The 18629-nt window shown below is 49.0% G+C and overlaps 8 protein-coding genes across 8 annotated transcripts; 4 read left to right on the top strand and 4 right to left on the bottom strand.

Annotated features, from left to right (window-relative positions):
• Positions 1-384: 384 nt before the first annotated feature.
• clxA (calnexin) lies at positions 385-2604 on the bottom strand. Its single transcript, XM_057061680.1, has 3 exons — positions 2327-2604; positions 1851-2264; positions 385-1786 (listed from the first exon to the last, which is right to left on the bottom strand). Exons 1-3 carry the CDS (start codon positions 2447-2449, stop codon positions 641-643), a joined length of 1683 nt encoding a protein of 560 aa, XP_056925642.1. The 5' UTR covers positions 2450-2604; the 3' UTR covers positions 385-640.
• A 148-nt stretch (positions 2605-2752) lies between these two features.
• On the top strand, positions 2753-4037 carry mde1 (methylthioribulose 1-phosphate dehydratase MDE1). Its single transcript, XM_057061679.1, has 4 exons — positions 2753-2911; positions 3016-3168; positions 3243-3718; positions 3789-4037. Exons 2-4 carry the CDS (start codon positions 3022-3024, stop codon positions 3898-3900), a joined length of 735 nt encoding a protein of 244 aa, XP_056925641.1. The 5' UTR covers positions 2753-2911; positions 3016-3021; the 3' UTR covers positions 3901-4037.
• A 349-nt stretch (positions 4038-4386) lies between these two features.
• On the top strand, positions 4387-6402 carry N7503_002131 (sorting nexin 1; the record flags this gene model as incomplete). Its single annotated transcript, XM_057061678.1, has 6 exons — positions 4387-4420; positions 4472-4531; positions 4594-5093; positions 5156-5536; positions 5587-6189; positions 6244-6402. 6 exons carry the CDS (start codon positions 4387-4389, stop codon positions 6400-6402), a joined length of 1737 nt encoding a protein of 578 aa, XP_056925640.1.
• Positions 6403-7382: 980 nt separating this feature from the next.
• Positions 7383-9110, bottom strand: N7503_002130 (tannase; the record flags this gene model as incomplete). Its single annotated transcript, XM_057061677.1, has 1 exon — positions 7383-9110. The coding sequence occupies one exon, from the start codon at positions 9108-9110 to the stop codon at positions 7383-7385; it is 1728 nt and encodes a 575-aa protein (XP_056925639.1).
• Positions 9111-12194: 3084 nt separating this feature from the next.
• N7503_002129 (uncharacterized protein) lies at positions 12195-14540 on the top strand (the record flags this gene model as incomplete). The annotated part of the gene is made up of 5 exons (XM_057061676.1): positions 12195-12471; positions 12527-13321; positions 13377-13382; positions 13439-13473; positions 13533-14540. The coding sequence occupies 5 exons, from the start codon at positions 12195-12197 to the stop codon at positions 14538-14540; spliced, it is 2121 nt and encodes a 706-aa protein (XP_056925638.1).
• A 218-nt stretch (positions 14541-14758) lies between these two features.
• Positions 14759-15292, bottom strand: N7503_002128 (mitochondrial 54S ribosomal protein bL31m; the record flags this gene model as incomplete). The annotated part of the gene is made up of 1 exon (XM_057061675.1): positions 14759-15292. One exon carries the CDS (start codon positions 15290-15292, stop codon positions 14759-14761), a length of 534 nt encoding a protein of 177 aa, XP_056925637.1.
• A 343-nt stretch (positions 15293-15635) lies between these two features.
• On the top strand, positions 15636-16611 carry N7503_002127 (flavin reductase family protein; the record flags this gene model as incomplete). The annotated part of the gene is made up of 2 exons (XM_057061674.1): positions 15636-15675; positions 15734-16611. 2 exons carry the CDS (start codon positions 15636-15638, stop codon positions 16609-16611), a joined length of 918 nt encoding a protein of 305 aa, XP_056925636.1.
• An 828-nt stretch (positions 16612-17439) lies between these two features.
• On the bottom strand, positions 17440-17821 carry N7503_002126 (CVNH domain-containing protein; the record flags this gene model as incomplete). The annotated part of the gene is made up of 2 exons (XM_057061673.1): positions 17440-17618; positions 17680-17821. 2 exons carry the CDS (start codon positions 17819-17821, stop codon positions 17440-17442), a joined length of 321 nt encoding a protein of 106 aa, XP_056925635.1.
• Positions 17822-18629: the final 808 nt, after the last annotated feature.

Genomic DNA, 18629 nt, shown 5'->3' with positions numbered 1-18629 from the left:
TGAAATAGAATGGTGTGAAGGTATGTGGCAAGGGCGGTATATAAAAGGTCGGATATGCTATGTATTACTCCAAACCCGAGGTCAACCGCTTAACCGTCCGACCGCCTGGCATCGGATTTCCCCACACAATCACAGAGTACCTTAGTCAACTTGACGATAAGCTCCATTCTCGGCGATTTACACCAATCACAGTTGAGAGCCGCTGTATGCAAATCGCCGAATCCGATGACAATCATTATCCCCCAATGTTCGTCGTGCTTTAGGCAGGCGGTTCCGTAAATATTCGGCATACAGTAAGCCCCACAATTAATTCCGATTGTGGTTACTATTGCAGCCGCTTACCATAAATGGGTGTATGTAGACTTTCATATACTTATAGGACACTTGTTCAATGTGAAAATAAATGGAAAATTTGGCATTTAAACGACGAATTTGGGGAATCTGTGACTATAATAGTCAAACCAGGGATAAGAGATGGAAACTTCGGAAAAGTATACCGGTCTGGGAATCTCCAACTGGCTAAGGTACACTGCTACTCATGTCACAAGAATAAAAAAAAAACAAGGGAATAAAGAATCAACACCAAGGTAGACTCGATTGTTCGGATTTGCGGATTTGCTTTTTCCTCCACTTAACCCATTTACTCGGCGGAAGAGCGAGTGGTGCGCTTGGTGGCACCGCTCTTGCCAGTATCGGCAGAGGAGCTGGTGGCCTCGCTGGACTTCTCCTTGCCAGCGCTGACAGCCTGCTTACCCTTCTTCTCAGAGGGAGCGGGGCTGCTGGAGCCAATGGCACCCACAATGATGAGAATAGAAGTCAAGAGAAGAGCGACCAGGCCACCGGCAACCTCAGGAGCGGTCTTGACAGCGTGGATGGGGTCCTCCTTGGCCATGTGAACGAACTGGTTGACCTTCTGGCGGACGAAAGTGACAGGGTCCTCCTGGAAGGAAGTGGTGACACCGGGGGCAGGGGCCTCCGGCTCGGGCTGGGAAGCCTTCTCCTCAGCCTCCTCAATGGCAACCTTGACATCAAAGGTCTCCTGGCGGAGCTTCTCAGCGTCCTCGATGGAGTGGCCAATGTAGACGTTGTCGAACAGAATATCGTTTTGCATGGTCCAGATCTCGAAACCAATGGCGCCCATGGGCTCCAGGTTGGAGGGGGTCTTGTCCTCGAAATAGGCGGGGTTGGCAATCTTGCGGGGGGCCCAGACACCCTTGTAGGCAGGGTTGTCAATCAGAGGAGCGGACCACGGGCCCTTGTACTCGGGGTTCTTCTTCATGGGGCGAGTCCACTTGCCGCAGCCAGAGACGTCGGCACACTTGGGGTTGGGGATAGTAGGAGGGACCCAGTCACCATCCTCCTCGTCATCCCAGTCCTCGGGCTTCTCAGCCTCGGGGTCGCCAATGCTGGTGGGCTCATCCTCGAGCCAGTCCTCAGGCTTCTCAGCCTCCTCATCCACAATCTCGAAAGGTGCCTCCTCATCCCAGTCGGCAGGCTTGGTGGCCTCGGGATCAGCGATCTTGATCTCGTCGACCCAGTCGGCGGGCTTCTTGTCCTTGGGGTCGTCAATCTCCTTCTCAGGGTTAACGGCAGGAGCGAAGTCCTCCAGAAGGCTGCCCTCCTTGACAGACTCGCCATTGACGAGGATCTCGAAGGTCTGGTCGGGCTTGACGATCAGGGTGTAAAGGGAGGTGACCTTGGAGGTACGGGCGACGGGGGGAGTCTTCAGGTGCTTCTCCTCATACTCGCCGGTCTTGGGGTTCTTGTGGCGGAAGATGAAGTGAACCTATCAAGGTAAATCAATTAGTATTCGATAACAGTGAAGCTTCCTTGAGTTGTTCGAAGCATACCTTGTTGGTGGCACCGCACTTGTCGGGACCAAACATGATCACGTAGGGAGTTCCGTTGGAGAACTCCTCCTGGTGGAGCTTCTTGTTCTCCTGGAGGAGCTTCAGGTAGGCACCGCCACAGACAAGAGAATTCTGGGGCTTGACCTCATACTGGACAACCAGGGTCTTACCCTTGTTGTCAATCTTCTTGGGGAATTTGGCGGAGATGGCGTGGTGCGCGGCTGCGTTCTTGACGACCAGACCCTTGTCGCCCTCGATACCCTTGAAGACGGTAGGCTCCTCGACAGCCCACTCACCGACGTAGGCCCAATCCTCCTCGGACTTGGGGTCGTCCTTCTTGGCGCTGGAGCGCTTCCACCGGGTCTCCCAGTCGTCAGTGAACTGCTCTAAGAAAGGAGCCTTGAGATTGGTGGGCTAGAAAAAGATTAGATGAGTCTGAAAGTCAATTGAGTGGGGGTAAGGTGAAGTGGACATACAGTGAAAGTGGGCTTCTCAATGTTAGCGGCAGCGTTGGGGACAGCTTCAGCCTCCTCAGCATGGGCCACGCCCATGAGGGTGGCCGAAGAGACCAGAGCCGTGAATGCGGTGTCGAAACGCATGTTGAAAAGACAACACGGGGACAAAGAAACAAGGGCTGAGAGATGGTGAAAGAAAAAGACACCTGAAAAGAGGAGAAGAAAAAGCGGAGGTTATATAGAAGAATGGAGAAGGGTCGAAGGTCCAGGTGGCCTCTTCCATGCTCCCCGATCGGGACTAGCCACGGCTAATCCCAGGAACAATACATGATACTTCTTGTAGAATTGTATCGAATCGACGAGTTACGTAGCCCTATTAAGTCAATTATTACTGAATAATTTGTTGAACATATGTAATTGAACCTCAAAAAGCCACACTATTCCATTCCGCCTATTCCAACGCTCTAGGCTATCCTCGGACGCTGACCAGAAATGATGTGCTTGTGCTGAGACCTGCGGAGCTGCAGAATTCACCCCGCCTTATTGGATATGCCCGTTACACCTACTTCAACCATTCGGCTGACCACGTCTCACTTTCAATCCTAAGTAAGTTGCTTGCTGGAAGTTGATTGCCAACCCTAGCTCAGTTCCAATTTCCCCTTATCCCTTCCGCACCCTACCCAAAACCCTTGCCTGGGCTGACCCCTCAGCACACCATGTGCGCCGATGACAACAAGGCCGTCGAGGCCGTCAACAACGATTATCTGGTGCAGTCAGACGATCCTGAGCACCCGGCGAACCTTATTCCGGAGCTTTGCCGCCGTTTCTACAACTGGGGATGGGTTACTGGCACCGGCGGTGGCGTAGGTTTTTTTTTCTTTCTCTTTCCTCGCGCCGATTGCGCCAACACCCCCGCTGAATGCTGAATCCCAAATAGACGTCCATTCGCCATGGCGACCACATCTTTATCGCTCCCTCAGGTGTTCAGAAGGAGCTGATGAAGTCCGAGAACATTTTTGTGGTTCAATGGCCTACCAAGAAGTACCCCGCTGAAGAACGCAACTATATCCGCAAGCCCCTCAATTTGAACCCCTCTGCCTGCACTCCACTGTTCCTGACAGCCTTTGAGCACGGCGCAGGGTGCTGTATCCATACTCACTCTCAATGGGCCGTCCTGGTGACCTTGTTGGTGGAGCGCGAGAAGGGCCCTGATGCCTGTTTCGAGATTAACAACATCGAGCAAATCAAGGGCATTCCCCGTGGCAAGGGCAAGGGCATGCTCGGATTTTTTGATACCCTGAGCATCCCCATCATTGAGAACACTGCTTTCGAGGAGGATCTGACCAGTGGCCTCGAAGCTGCGATGAATAAGTACCCCGACACCTATGCCGTGCTCGTGCGCAGACATGGAATGTAAGCATTACATCCTTCAAGCTTTGTCGTTTTCATCAACACTTTGAATTGATAGCTGACCCCACCATAGCTATGTTTGGGGTGACAACGTCGCCAAGGCAAAGACCCAGTGCGAGTCTCTTGACTACCTGTTCCAACTGGCTGTCGAGATGCACAAACTGGGACTGCCCTGGGTCAAATAGATACAAAATTACCTAACAACACACGGTATACCGGTGCAGGACAGATAATGCGGGTAGTAGTTATAGATTGGCCAGTCCTGGGGAGTCCCAATCGAGATGATGAGACGTATTCATGGAAACATTGTCGCAAACTGTGCATAGTAAAGTGCGCCGAGGTCGCGAAGGTCGTCGCACCTCAAATAAGAAAATGCATTGTAAGAACAAGCATGTAGCTTCGAAGAGAAGAAAACCAAAACAGGAATCAGGCAATTGTCAGGAAGTTGTTGGAAACAGCGTGGGACAACACCTTGTGGGCTGAAGCGGGATCCCGTGAGTGACTAAGGACCGCGGATCACCTCCACTCTCCAACTGCCAGCTTCCCACTTACCAGAACGTCCAAACCCTATGAGCTTTGGAACACCTCTTGAGCCAACATTGATGCGGAATTGTGAATCGCTTTCCTGATACCCTTCTTTCACTTCCCCTCTGCAATAATATTGTCGAACAATGGACCTCGACAATGGCGACTCCCCGTGGGGCGGTAGGCAGTCATGATCCCGCTGTTTGGATTGCGATCTAATCTAATTTCCAGATGAACCCTCATCTTTCAAGGCCAGCAATGACCCTTCGAAGCCAGATGTCCAGGAAGTTGGTAAGTCTGATTCTGCAATCTTCTCCATCCGCCCCTCACTAATATCGGTCGACTCCTTACAGCTCCACCTACCGCTCCCACTCAACCCGCACTGTCCGAGAGCAGGGCCGAGGTTCGTACACCTGGAAGACGAGGCCCACGGGGCACTCGCAAGATAAGCGCACAAGCGACACGATTGGAGGCCGTTGATGACACTTTCGACCCGCTTGGTCCTCTGGGAGAAGCACCGACGGAGGCCAGCGCAACACCCACCGATGAAGCTCCGGCGCCGCCCCAGAAAGAATCGCTTGCTCCACGCAGCCCTCAGCCACCTTCAACCTTTTCGCAAATCTCAGTTGCAGGTAACCTGGCCGATCCGATTAACTTGGAAGAAGATGGTACTGGATTCCGAGGACCTCCGCCCGTGCAGCCTGCCGCCGATGCAATGGGACCAAAGCGACAGACACAGCCTAGCATGAGCGTGGAAGAGGCGGCAAAGCCGACATTCGATATTTCTGTTGGTGATCCGCACAAAGTGGGAGACCTGACTAGCAGTCATATTGTTTACCAGATTCGGACTAAGGTATGAGCTTCCTAATGAAGCATGACAATAGATCAGGAAACTAAATATCACATGTGTTCTAGACATCATCCAAAGCATACCGCCAGCCTGAGTTTGCTGTCAGCCGCAGATACCGTGATTTCCTTTGGCTTTACAACTCCATGCACAACAACAACCCCGGAGTGGTTGTTGCTCCTCCGCCAGAGAAGCAGGCTGTGGGCCGGTTTGATACCAACTTTGTCGAGTCTCGGAGGGCTGCTCTGGAACGCATGTTGAATAAAATTGCTAGCCACCCAATTCTCCAGCACGATGGCGATTTGAAGATCTTCCTTGAAAGTGAGGCTTTCAATGTTGATGTCAAGAATAAAGAGAATCGGGAACCCGACCTCGGCCAAAGCAAGGGCATGTTTGGCTCTTTTGGTCTCTCCGTAGGCGGAGGAAGCAAGTTTGTGGAACATGACGACGTAAGTACACCCATTGGGCAATCATGATCATTCTACTAACATCCTAATAGTGGTTCCACGACCGCAAAGTTTACTTGGATGCCCTGGAGAACCAACTGAAGGCACTCATGAAATCCATGGACACCGTCGTTGCGCAGCGGAAGGGCCTTGCCGAAGCCGCAGGCGATTTTTCCACTTCACTCCATGCACTCTCTGCGGTTGAACTCTCACCTGCGCTATCCTCGCCCTTGGATGGCCTGTCAGAGCTTCAGTATCGAATCCGCGAACTTTACGAACGCCAGGCCCAACAGGATGTTTTGACATTAGGGATTACTATTGATGAGTACATTCGCTTGATCGGCAGTGTCAAGACAGCCTTTGGACAGCGACAAAAGGCTTTCCACAGCTGGCATTCCGCCGAGTCTGACCTTCAAAAACGCAAGAATACCCAGGAGAAGATCCTTCGCCAAGGAAAAACACAACAAGATCGCTTGAACCAAGTCAACGCTGACGTTGCCGATGCCGAGCGCAAAGTGCACCAAACTCGATTGCTATTCGAAGATATGGGTCGCCTGATGCGGAATGAGCTACAAAGATTTGAAAAGGAGAAGGTAGAGGATTTCAAGTCTGGTGTGGAGACATTCCTGGAGAGCGCCGTAGAGGCTCAGAAGGAGGTAGGTTCCATTTGACATCCTTCAAATTGACCGTTACTAACCCGATTCCAATAGTTGATCGAACTTTGGGAAACGTTCCTCTTGCGACTCGACGCTGGAGAAGATGGTCTTCCATACTATGTACCGCCTTCGTCTGGCGAGGCCGGTGAGGAAATTGGACCGGAGTCTTCATCGCACGTTGAAGCCTCCCCAGTGGCCGACGATGAAGAGTAATGCGACTCGCCTGTATACTTCAAGGGCTTTGATGCCCAAACCAAAGCTGGTTCATGCATAGTCCATGCATAGTCCAGTTTCAACTTATACTCCCAATGGAATTTCTGTTCAGCCCTTTCCTTTTCCTCCCACGGCGCTCTCAACCTTTGTTCTTTACCTACCATTTTTCCCCTCCCCATTTCGTGCCTGCTTTACCATCAATACCACCCATCGCGTATTGTACTCGATACCATATTCAAAGGATTCATTTATCATTACGCGGAACCGCATCCCACGGCGGCCGGGAACTATAAATTGTACGAGGTAAATCAAGGCGACGGCCACAAAACCACGACTGACTACGGTTGTGTGTGTGGCTGTTTGAGAGAAAGTTTTGGTCTTTCCATCTAGCGCTTTAGTTCAAGCATCGAGAACAGCAGCCAAATTTAGACTTTACGGGCTAGAACTACATAGCAGCTGCACGTGACTTATCGCATCCATCACTAAATAAGTATATAAGCGACGGTGTCGCTCTTTGGGACGATTTTTCTTTTTACCCCATTGATAACCCAACATAATATTACTCGAGTTTTCGATATAGTGGATGTTCACGACGTGATAGTGGAAGCAATTCAACAGGACAGTGGAATTCGTTTCAAGCCTTTTCTTACACAGCTTCCCGATAATGCCTTCTTATACTCGAAAAGCAACAGTGTGCAAGGCGAAGAAGTCGATGCACAAGGATACGTATGTAGTATTGTGAAGTGCGGCAAGGAAGGGAGAAGAGGATCTAAGAGAGGTGAAGCCTAAGTAATGCAGGTCGGAAGGTACTAGTCTAATCAAGACATCAACAACGGTATGGGATTTGTATATACTGAAGGTTACAGCACACAATATTGAGGGCGCAACGTACGACCCACCAGTCGGAAAAAGCCTGAAGAAATAAATCAGATCAAATCTAATATTATGGGCCAGCGAGAGGCAGGCCAGCCAAAATCCATTTAGTAGACCGGGACCTTGAAAGCCGGGAACTCATAAGTCCAGCTCTCATAAGACTTGCGGTCAGTCACACAGTCAAAGGTGGTGTTGCTGCGCCACATAGGACGAGAAGGCCACTGGCACAAACGCTGAGTTTCGCCAGAGTACTCGCCGGAGGAAACAGTAGCGTTCAAGCGGGAGGGTCTGATGCCATTCTCAACCCAGTCAATCATAGTCTCCATGTTATCCTCAGGGTAGGGACCAGGCTGGAGGGAGTTGGTGGCGCAGTGGGCAGCGCCAGGAATGAGGTAGAGCTGGTACCACTCCCGGAGCTTGGCGAGGCTCTCCTTCTCAGACAGACCGGGGTACATGATCGAGCGAACGGACTGCCAGTAGTGGATCGACGAGGCGGTGGGAACACTTGGGTCGGATTCACCGTGGTAATGCAAGAGCTTGCCGCCGTGAGACTGGAAGGTTGTGAGGTCGGGGAGGGTGGTTTGCAGTGAATCCATGTAGCGGACCATTGCCTCGTTCATCCAGCCGACGAGTGTGTCGTAGGTCACACCGTCGAGATCAGAGAGGTTGGAGAGATCCTGGAGTTCGATGAACATAGCGACAAACTCGCCACCAGTGGAGGGAATATCGAGACCCCACTCCTGTGTGTTGTTGTTCCATTCGGTTTCCGCATCGGTGAAGGTTGCGCCGATCTGGTACGAGAGGTAGGCACGGTCTCCGTTAGAGTCGAAGAGACCATCATAGATAGCCTGGGCAACTGCGACACCCTCAGCAGACACGGATCCCTTCTGGGCCGGTTGGTAGCTGGTGCTGGTGCCATCAGAGCGCTTGACGATGGCTCGCTTGCCAAAGTTGAAACCGAGCGAGGTGCTAGTCTCAGCCGCGCAATAGTACTCCTCTCCAATGATATCGGTCAAGTTGAAGTTGAGCTTGCACAAATCGGATCGAGAGATGACACCATCAGTTCGGCCATCAAGGGGATCGCAAGCCTTGATAGTAGCATTCACAATCTTCTCCATTTCACAAGGCGGGGGGTAGTAACCCTTGGTCTGCTCCACAACGCCAGAGAAGAGGTGGTTAACCTGCTGTTGTCCGTAACGGAATGCCGGAGCACCAGTGATGACACCATCGTACTCATCACCCCAGCGCTGAACCTGGCTCATACCCTGGCGACCTCCATCAGAGCACCCCTCGTAGTAAGTGTAGATCTTGGAGTCGGTTCCGTAAAAGTCGCTGGTGATATACTTTCCGAGCTGCGTCATTTCACCAAGGGCCTGGTATGCAAACATGTAGGTCGCATCCCAGTTGATCGAACCATTGCCATAAAGGAAAACCTCATCAACAGTAACGCCATCCAGGGCGCCATAACCTGCAGAAGTGGCACCTCCAGCAGCGCCATAAGTTATTCCACCAGTCGAGCTAGTGGACAGGGAATAACCGAATCCACCTGCAACGTAGAAGCGGTTCTTGAAGTCGGAAGGTTCGGGGAATGCATACTCGACGACAACCGAGTCACCCTTGCCGGGGTGGGTGTATGTGACGGTGACGTTGCAGTAGCTGTAAGTATCGCTGCTGACGGTACCGGCAGTTGTGGCAGAGGGAATCACGTTGATACCAAGCAAAGTGCCATTCGAAGGAAGGGCGCTCTTAACGTTGGACACAGTGCAAACATCAGCAAGGCTTTTGGCACTAGCAAGCGTCGAGCTGGCCAAAAGGGCAGCCACTGAAGGACGCATGGTATAAGAATCGAAAAGGATACCAAAAACGAATGTGTTGATCAAGAGAAGGTGGATGAAGGAACGAAGACTGTTTAGCAGAATGCTTTTTATGTTTGGAGAAATGCAGCCATATATATATGATCAAGACGATATTTCTGCACGGATATATTTCCTAAGAGGGCGAAACCGCTAACTTTGGTCGGTTTCTAGTTGAGATATAAGGGTGTGGGGCTCGTGAGTGTGACGAAGCCCCCATGTCTACCTTATATTCACACCCCCAGCGTGGAACTAAGTGGGATAAGCTCCAATCGTGTGCGCCATGCAAGGCACCAGTATTTGCATCTCAAGTTAATTAGTCTTGCTCTGCTGAATGTGGATACAGGTACCTGCATTGCCCTGATACCCGGAGTATGATTCTGCCGACTTCTCCACTAGACTCCACTATATAGAGACTGAATATTTGCCTTGTGGTGCTCCTTTCCGTGGTTACATTGAGCTTTTCACGGTATCTTACATTGAAATACAAGATGAACTCGATGATATCTCTTAAGAAGTGATATTCAGTTATATTGGCCATTGCTCGAGCGACGGGCGCTCTCAATGCCGGCTCCTCTGTGAATTCTGCTCTGTAGTATTAGCCGTGCAGGCTTCCATGAACTCCCAACAATTCACCGAAGAGGAAAAAAACTTCTAGTAATCCACACCAGTGCGTTCTTCACTTTTAAACATGTCGGTATCTTGACTAAGAGTTGTAGATCAACTCGGTAAGCCGAAACTGTCATTTCAAGAACTTGGCAGAAATGGGCCGAAGTTGCTGAAGATAATATCCCGAGTCTAGAATAGGTCAATACTAAATTAAGCCTCAGATTCCACCTTGGGCGCTAAGTGGGTCGTACAAATATCTATCAAATATGGTTGGATAACGCCCTTCTGCGAACATACGTAACTGTTCGTTCAGCAAGACCTTTTGCTCTGTATGTGAAACATAAATAATTTCTAGGTTGATCCGTGAAAAGCTTGAATCCTTTACTGCACTGAAAAATCTGAAAAGACGAATGCCATGCGTATTGAGTTGGTTTTTACTACGAGAGCTTCAAGGCACGTTGAGAAAAATTGCGTAGGACACGCGTCAGCTAAGCTGGGGGATCAAAAGCCTGATTTATGCTTAATAAAAATCAGACCGTTTAGGGTTACTGTCGTGGCGTTGGTTCTACGGAAGCCGTGGGAAGGTTTCTAGAATGGTGTGACGATATTAGTGGGGCTATTGGCTGGCGAACCATTCTCTGTACGTGGAAGGGGGTATAGTTCACGTTCCCGGGCCGGTCTGGTTCTTTAAGAAACACATTGTGTTTCCAAGAAAATCTACCCTTATCGTCACATGTCGCGTACTTCGTATTACAAGACTTTAATTATCTTATGGAGGGATCTTCTTTACAATTATGATGAATAAATCAATCTGCTATTAATGCTCTTCAGACAAAGATCCGTTGTCTTCTAAAAATTTACCGTATTTGTATGCTTTACTTCGCCACCACGACCTTGATAGCATCGGTTAACCTCGGACCTCTATCCTTTCCGGGACAGGGTTATCAACGAAAGGTTTCGGGCCGATGAAAATCATACTCTAACCGAGATTAACGAAAGTTAGTTCGGCCTGATACAAACATTCGGCTTGTTTTCATTCGGCTTAATAGAATTCACATAATGGACATGATCAAAGTGAGGGAATTTTTTCGAGATTCCTACTACTAAAATTGCCATAAAACAGGATCTTGAAAAGTGTTGTCTCTGCCAACAACTTGATCGGTTCTGCACTGTTCAGGATTGCCTTACACTATAGCCTTTGTCTGTCCTCATGGATTTAGGGGATTTTGCTGGAGGTGGGGAGCAGGATTCTGGACTTCGTACGATTGGGCGTCTCCTTATTGCATTATCGCACAATTAAAGCCTCTAGGGTAGGAATCAATGTAAGTATTTCCACCCCTTGCGATTAAACGCCGCAGCAGGGGAAAAGGGAAGGGGTCAAGATATGGTCATTGGCTGGCATCTTATATGCATTTAACAGTTTCATAGTGGCTCTCAGTGCGCAATGACCAGAAAAGAAAAATCCATTGTTCTATGCTCCAGTTAAAAGCCCTTGGTCACCTTAGAGACAGCGTGGCTTTCAGTGTCCATGGATAGGGTTTCAAAATCAGGCGACAAAAGAATTCCGATACTCCCTTCTCATTCAATGTGTGATGCCCTGGTAAGATGTCAGAAAATCGGCATTTAAACATCGCAACGAAACGGATAGCTGGAATATTGTGCTGTAAGGGTTCAAAGAGTCCAGTGTTGGGAGGCTAGGCCGTCTTCTCAGTAGATCAATACTTTAGACACTTGCTTTACGGAAGCCCATGTTGGTCTTTCAAGATTACAAGGGGCACAAGGGAGGTGGTGAAATACTCATAAAAATGTTAGCTCTTTGAGGTGCTGATTTGGCTTTTGCCTGTCGCTCTGAGGGCCGATCACAACAATGGAATAATTAATGTTGGCATGGATTTTGATGACCTCGGGATTCAAGCGCTTGGCTCATGTATTCCAGGGCTTTCTTGAATTATAGATTCTTGTCTGATTGATAGAAACATGATAATAGGAAAAAAACAAAAGAAAACAAAAGAGGGACCAAATGTTGCGACAATCTCGTCAAATGCATCCAACTCAGTATAATCAGGCTATTCAAAAGCTTATACGCGGTTTCAAAATCCCATTTCAATGTTCGTGGCTACTTAGAAGACTTTAACCGTATCGAAATCGATGTGAATGGACAAAACCTGACCTATAAAGATGTCAACTCGGACCTTGCCCCAGTATCCTCCAATTCGACAGGGCTTGGGGTCAAATGACCTATGACAATGATTATACATCTAAGTTTCCTAGCATAAAATTTCAGGCTAAAAGGAAGTCCCGAATCTGTACCCCGCATACTTGGGATCCGGGGACGTGGGGAAGCGGGTTGTATAGTTCCACCAGTCATGTTTGGTTCAGAGCCTATGGAGTAACGCTTAATTATGGGTTCCCTTCGATAAATTCGAACAGAGCATCAACCTGCATGCAGTAACAAACATGCGCCTTTTTACGCCTCAGACCCTTATTTTTTTGTTACTAGATGTTGGAGCCGCAGCTGAGATTTCTACCACCCAGAGACGGAGTATAGTCCGCTCGTTCAATCCGCACCGCAATGCAAGCTCAGCAACAACACCCCTGCAGGTTGGCAATGGCAATTTTGCTTTTGGTGCAGATATCACCGGTCTTCAGACATTCTCTAATTTTGCCGTCGAGACCTCTTGGGCTTGGCACAATTTCAGTTTGCCAACTACTACTGGTCAAAGCTCTCCCTCTGGTAAGTACTCCTTTCTTGCGAAGCTATATGGTACTAACAAGAAAACTTTTGTTAGATTTCACAGGTTTAGATTGGTGGACGCATGATCGACTTGTTAATTATGATATGCCCAACCCAGCAGAAGAAGATATTTCTAACTGGCTCATCGAAAATCCTCAAAGACTAAGCATAGCCAATATCGGTCTTCATTTCCCTGGACAGAATATTACTGAGAAAGATCTGCTCTACAAGTCTCAGGACTTGGATATCTGGGAGGGAAATATCCAATCCTCCTTTTACTACAATGGATCCAAGGTGTCTGTCCAGGTTTGGTGTCACCCAGCCGACCCTATCGTGGGGATACAGATCAAGTCAGATCTGCTGATTTCTGGAGACATGGGTGTCTTCTTCGATTTTCCGAATTCCGACACTAACAAGTTTGACGCGCCATATGTTGGTGTGTGGAATGAAACCACCAACAGTACAGTGCGGATGCGATCTACACCGGAAATGGCCTCGTTCGAGCACATTCTCGATAGTAATATTAATCGATTGGGAGTTAAGTGGAATGCGAAAGGCTCTATTTCTGGGCCTTTGTCTGGGACAAATCGATTTATCCTGACCCCTTCGGGGTCGAACACGCTGCAACTTGTGGCAGACTTTCAGCCGGCTAGCAGCGCCCACTATAACTTCCCAGCATTTGAGAGCATTTCAGTCGCGTCCAGAGAGTGGTGGGAAAGTTACTGGGCCTCCGGTGGCTTCATAGACTTGTCAGCGACTGACAATGTAAATGCCACTGAGCTCCAACGCCGCATTGTTCTCTCGCAGTACCTTGTTGCGGTTAACGAAGCATCATATAACCCACCACAAGGTAAGTCATTGAACATTCTCTTTTTGATGGCTATTTGTACTAAACTTTCTCCCAGAATCTGGTATGAGACTCTTCGTCTTGGAAAGTTTACTCTGTCCGACTACTAAAGACACCTAGGACTCGTGAATAATGGGTGGTATGGAAAGTTTCATGTGAGTTAGTGTCTGGGAGGTTACTGCCGACAGGTCTTACAATACTGAACATTTTACAGCTTGAAATGTTCCTATGGCACAGTTTACAGTTTGCTCGATGGGGACACTATGATCTCCTTGCCCGTAGTGCTCCGGGCACATATCAACGATTTCTCCAGTCCAGCATTGACAGAGCCACAGCACAAGGATATGAGGGAGCCCGCTGGGGCAAAATGACAGATCCAACAGGCCGAAGTGCCCCAGGTGAAATCAACGCATTGCTGATCTGGCAACAGCCACACGTCATGCATTTCGCTGAATACGTCTATCGCGCCTTCCCAAATCAAGAAACACTACAAGAATGGGATGAAGTGGTCACAGCAACCGCCGACTTCATGGCCTCATACGCATGGTGGAACGAGACGACTAGACTCTATGATCTGGGTCCTCCAATGTACCCGGTCAGCGAGAATACAAGCCCCAACAGTACTATTAACCCGACTTTCGAGCTTGCATACTGGCGCTTTGGTCTCGATGTTGCTATCCAGTGGAAAGAACGTCAGCATGTCTCTGTACCGGAGAAATGGATGACTGTGAGGGATAATCTCGCTCCGCTTCCTATCATTGATGGTGCCTATGCTGTTTATGAAGGTATCCCTGATATGTGGAAGGCGAATAGTACGACGATACAGGATCATCCGGCTATGATTGGTGTTTATGGCTTGCTTCCACCTCCTTCAACTGGTGTACCACTTAACCTGACTACTATGCGTCATACTGCTGAGCTTATCAAGGAGCTTTGGGACTTAGGGGATTCTTATGGGTGGGACTTTAGTATGTTGGCGATGAATAGCCTGCGCCTTGGAGATTTGGACCAGGCAATCGCGTATCTTTTGGATCCGTACTATGTTTTTGACGATGCGGGTTATGCCGAAGGAGGAATTCGGGTCCCCACCCCGTATATGCCTGATGCAGGTGGTCTGTTGTTGGCAACGGCTATGATGGCTGGAGGCTGGGACGGCGATGAAGGTCCTCATTTCCCTGAAGATTGGAATGTTACAGTTGAAGGCTTCAGTCCCAGCCTCTGAGGCTAGATCGATGTTTTACAAAGCGGTTGTCCATTTCCATGAAGGACAAATCGGACAAATCGAGCTATCAGAACAATAAAGCAAATGAGTTTGATGCACAGAAAAACAGAAATATGTATAATGTACAATATAGATGACACATGATAAGAAACCCAACTCCCGACAATGGTCTTACACTCTTTCTTCCCTTGCAAAGTATCTCAAGAGTGATAATCCCCTCACCACTTCTTCTTCTTCTCTGGAGGCGGCGCCTCGCTCTGTCCAAACGAACTGATCAAGTCCAAAAGGTTATCCTCTTCCTCCTGGTCAGCCTTCTCCTGGGCCTTAGCAGCCTCCTCCTGAGCCTTAGCAGCAGCAGGATCCTCCTCCGCTGCAGGGGCACTGGCATCGAAGCTCCGGCCGAAACGCGATCTGAAAGCAGCCAGTCGACCGGCCTCGTCGTCCTCAACATTCATAAGCTTGCTGCTAGAAGGGTTCCACAGGAGCGAGTTGCGGGTATCACGCGCCGAGCGGTACACAGGCACGGGAGAGGTGGTGCGGTGGGTGAACGCGCTGCCGTCGGAGAGCGTGACGAGCTGAGTGAAGGTGTAGGGACGCTTAGGGCGGCGGAGAAGGGTAGCGTGTCGGCATTGCGAGCAGATGAAGGATGTAGACTTGGATTGGGTGGAGGTGATTTGGCTGGAGGGGAGGATGGTGCTTGTTGAGCTGGATATTGTGGCCGCGGTGCGGCGGAGGGTGGTGTGCATCGACATTGGGTCGGAGGCGCTGCGCTGCAGCTACTTGACTGGGCCGATTTGGTATAAAAGGATCGAATTGGCCCTCTGGGTGGTGTATGCAGTGGACTGGAATGCGATTGGGAGAGGGTGAAGTTGATGCTATACAACTTGCGTTGCGGAAGAGAAATTATCGCCGGTTATGTAAGCAGCCCGGAATTTTTGCGGACTTCCATGATTTGGAGGAACTTGCTCGTTTTGAGACTCGCAACGGAGTCTTTGGCATGGAGCGACAATAATTATAGATCTTCTCTTGTCTTTGGTCTTTCTGTGTGGTCTTCCTACGCGCCGAGCGGCGATATCACTAGGTTTAATCGGCGACATGAAGCTGTCGGTCCCGCGACTTGCGGCCCGCCGCGGAGGTAAGTTTCACTGTTTGTTTATCAAACCTTTGGTGCATGGTGTCTAAGTCTTTTTCAGCATCTTTAAACTCCGCAAGCCAATACATACCTTCGCGCGACCTGTTGTCACTTCAAACTCAATCTGCGCGGCCATATCACCAGCGTAATCTACCATGCTCTCGACGAAATATCACCAATGCTACGGCTTCCAAGGCCCACGAAGCTCAATCAACACCGACAAATGAAGCAGCACAATCATCAAAAAGAAATACATCACCTAAAACCTCCTCCGCCCCCTCTATATCGGAACACGTGCGCCTTCTCATGCGCCGAGTCCCCTACCCCGTCGCCATAATCACAGCGACAGATCCCAGCGGCGCCTCAGATACATCGTCGTTCCGTGGCATGACAGTGTCCTCTTTCAGCACAGTCACCCTTACACCGAACCCGGTCATCTCGTTCAATGTGCGCAGACCATCCGAGACATTAAACGCTCTTCTCACCTCACAACGATTCCTGGTTCATTTACTTGCTCCGGGATCCGCAACTGCTACACTCGCGCGGGATTTCTCAAAGGGCAATACTACACTTGCCAGTATTTTGAATGGGCACGGGGATTTCGAATTCAGCTCGTTGCCCGTTTGTCCAGGGGGGCAGGGCTTGGTATCTGAGAGACCTCTTCCTATTTTAAGGAGGAGGGGTGGCTCAAATGAATTAATGAAAGATGGAAGAAATGCTGATTTTCCTTTCGTACTTGAATGTACACTCCACCCGCAGAAGATTGATGTGCAGGACCACTCGATTGTGCTGGGGACTGTTGTTCGTGCGATTGAGGCCGAAGACATCGCACTTTCAGAGCGGAAATGCGCGCAAGAAAGTGGGGATGAGCATTCGGCCGATCATTTATGTCTGTCCTATGCTAACACTAAGTTTTGGAAGATGGGTACTGAGATTTGAGTTGGCGAGCGGTTGAATATACCATGTTAGGCTGAGTTATGCTGCACCTTGGCAGAGCGTGGCAATGTACATTATCAGACGAAATACCACCACTCGCCGGGTTTGACTAGTGCTGCTGTTCCAAGTTGTTGAGCTTGGTCTGTAGTCTAGTGTAGGAACTCTTTTTCATTAAATACTGTGGACCCATCCGGGCTCTTGGGTACCTATGGATAATGATGACAAGCTGGGGATTGGCTGGAGATGCAAATGCCCGCGGATGTACTAGGTATAAAGCCGATTCACAGCGATAGAATGGTCGGCAGGGCCATTCCAGATCAAATATCGTTTGATCAACGGTCGTTCTCAACTCAATGATTTCTACATCGGGATAAAGTCGTCAATTCCAAGATTGTCATCCAAAATAAGAGGATGCCCCTCGTGACTGACGTGATGGTGGATGATTCAGACTACCTGGCATGACTTCACTGGAAAAATATTCTGCAGTATGGGTCTATTATCTCGTACGCTGCGTCGGTATGTAATATAAAGGACTTCACTGGTACAGAAAATACATCTTCTGCGAGCATGAAGACTAATACAGGCTAGAAATGATTCCGGACTTTCAAATGTTCCATATACACTGAGAGACACTGTGAGCGTTAAACATAGCGCTCTGTCACACTACTTGCGTCGCAAGCCTTGGTGTCTAGCTTTGAAAGCCGATACAACACAATGGCCCTTTCGAGTCCCAGCCCCGCGGTTCCGCCACAATATTATTCCTTTGAGCCGCTAGAACTGATTTTGACCACTGATAGAACGAGTTACTAAAAATTCTAAAAAAAGGAAATATCAATCATACAGATAAACCAGGTTCCCATCCTCGTTTCCGATGCGGTCATTCAAGTCAATGCCCTGTCTTTCTCTATATCCTCCGTCTGCCTTGGGCAAGTCCGCGGTCAAGTAGGCTCCGTCGAGGTGAATGTTTTCGGCAGACTGGCTGAAGTTTATACCGTCCCATTCGGACCATCCTAGTGTCAGATTTTAGTGGGTAAATTTTAGAAAGGAACGGGTAGTGGAGAAAAACAATACCATCGCCATTGCCAATGAATTGATCCAGGTTTATCTCAGCAGCTTGCCAGTCCCCAACCTCATTTTGGGCTTGACAGAACAGGAAGAGACTGCCTTCTTTATTCTCAAGGCGAAGATCTTGGCTGCTTTGAGAGAATGCCATCGTTCAAGGTTGTTTGGTTTAGATTTAGGAGATGAGAAGACTAGAAATACAGTACAAGCAACTTTAGGGCTTACAGTATGGAAGGAACACCTCCGGTGAGCATTGAAAAAAGAAAAGGACCAATACAGCTTTCAGCTAGAATCGATTCAAGACTCTTTGAACGCCCTGATTACCATGTAAGAGAGAGACATTAAGAGAAAGTGAAAGTCAGTGCTCTATCACAGTAACTGCGTGGAAAACCATGGAGCCCACCATTCACGACACACTAGAACACAACAGGCAGCTATGAAGAGCTATAGGTAGTACCTCCGCCTCGACATTTCCAATAACACGCTGGTTCACGGAGATGGTGGAGCTTGGCGGTGGCGGGTGTTTATGGTAGGCCCCTCTTTTTTGGAAAGAAAACTCTCGCTAACCATTTGTAACCATTCGTTCAAAAAGTCCTACATCTCCACACGATTACGAAGAAAAAAAAAAGGCTTTCACAGGAATTCACTTCATAGTGTTGTGGGTGGGCTAATTGTTGATGGGTACGGAGTAGCTTGGACGAAGGACCCATGATTACAGCTTTGTATAAAGACTATGTAAAGGAGGTGTACAAGGCGGTCAAAGATCAGATTTACTTGCCATAAGCCCATGCCAAACATTTTCGACCATTAAGGTAAGTTTTCGTGGCGGCCACTAAGATCTGGCGTATTTCCCAGACCTAAGCTTTTTTCCTTCCTAGAATTGCTAGAGAATATAAGTAAATACAAATACCATCGTCGCAGCCAGGATCATCATTCAGTCGTATAATCCCACCATGACA

The sequence above is a fragment of the Penicillium pulvis genome (assembly GCF_028828015.1).
Source record: "Penicillium pulvis strain IBT 33274 chromosome Unknown contig_12_segment0_segment0, whole genome shotgun sequence".
Lineage (NCBI taxonomy): Eukaryota > Fungi > Ascomycota > Eurotiomycetes > Eurotiales > Aspergillaceae > Penicillium > Penicillium pulvis.
The sequence above is the reverse complement of the archived record's forward strand: the minus strand, read 5'-3'. Positions and strand labels throughout refer to the sequence as shown.

What these genes read in the sequence shown, in the direction of transcription:
- clxA (XM_057061680.1), bottom strand. Translation starts at nt 2,449, where the DNA reads ATGCGTTTCGACACCGCATTCACGGCTCTGGTCTCTTCGGCCACCCTC. An exon ending in TTGAGAAGCCCACTTTCACT is followed by an intron (nt 2,265 to 2,326) that starts GTATGTCCACTT and finishes ATCTTTTTCTAG; the next exon opens with CCCACCAATCTCAAGGCTCC. An exon ending in AGTGCGGTGCCACCAACAAG is followed by an intron (nt 1,787 to 1,850) that starts GTATGCTTCGAA and finishes TTACCTTGATAG; the next exon opens with GTTCACTTCATCTTCCGCCA.
- mde1 (XM_057061679.1), top strand. Translation starts at nt 3,022, where the DNA reads ATGTGCGCCGATGACAACAAGGCCGTCGAGGCCGTCAACAACGATTAT. An exon ending in TTACTGGCACCGGCGGTGGC is followed by an intron (nt 3,169 to 3,242) that starts GTAGGTTTTTTT and finishes AATCCCAAATAG; the next exon opens with ACGTCCATTCGCCATGGCGA. An exon ending in CTCGTGCGCAGACATGGAAT is followed by an intron (nt 3,719 to 3,788) that starts GTAAGCATTACA and finishes ACCCCACCATAG; the next exon opens with CTATGTTTGGGGTGACAACG.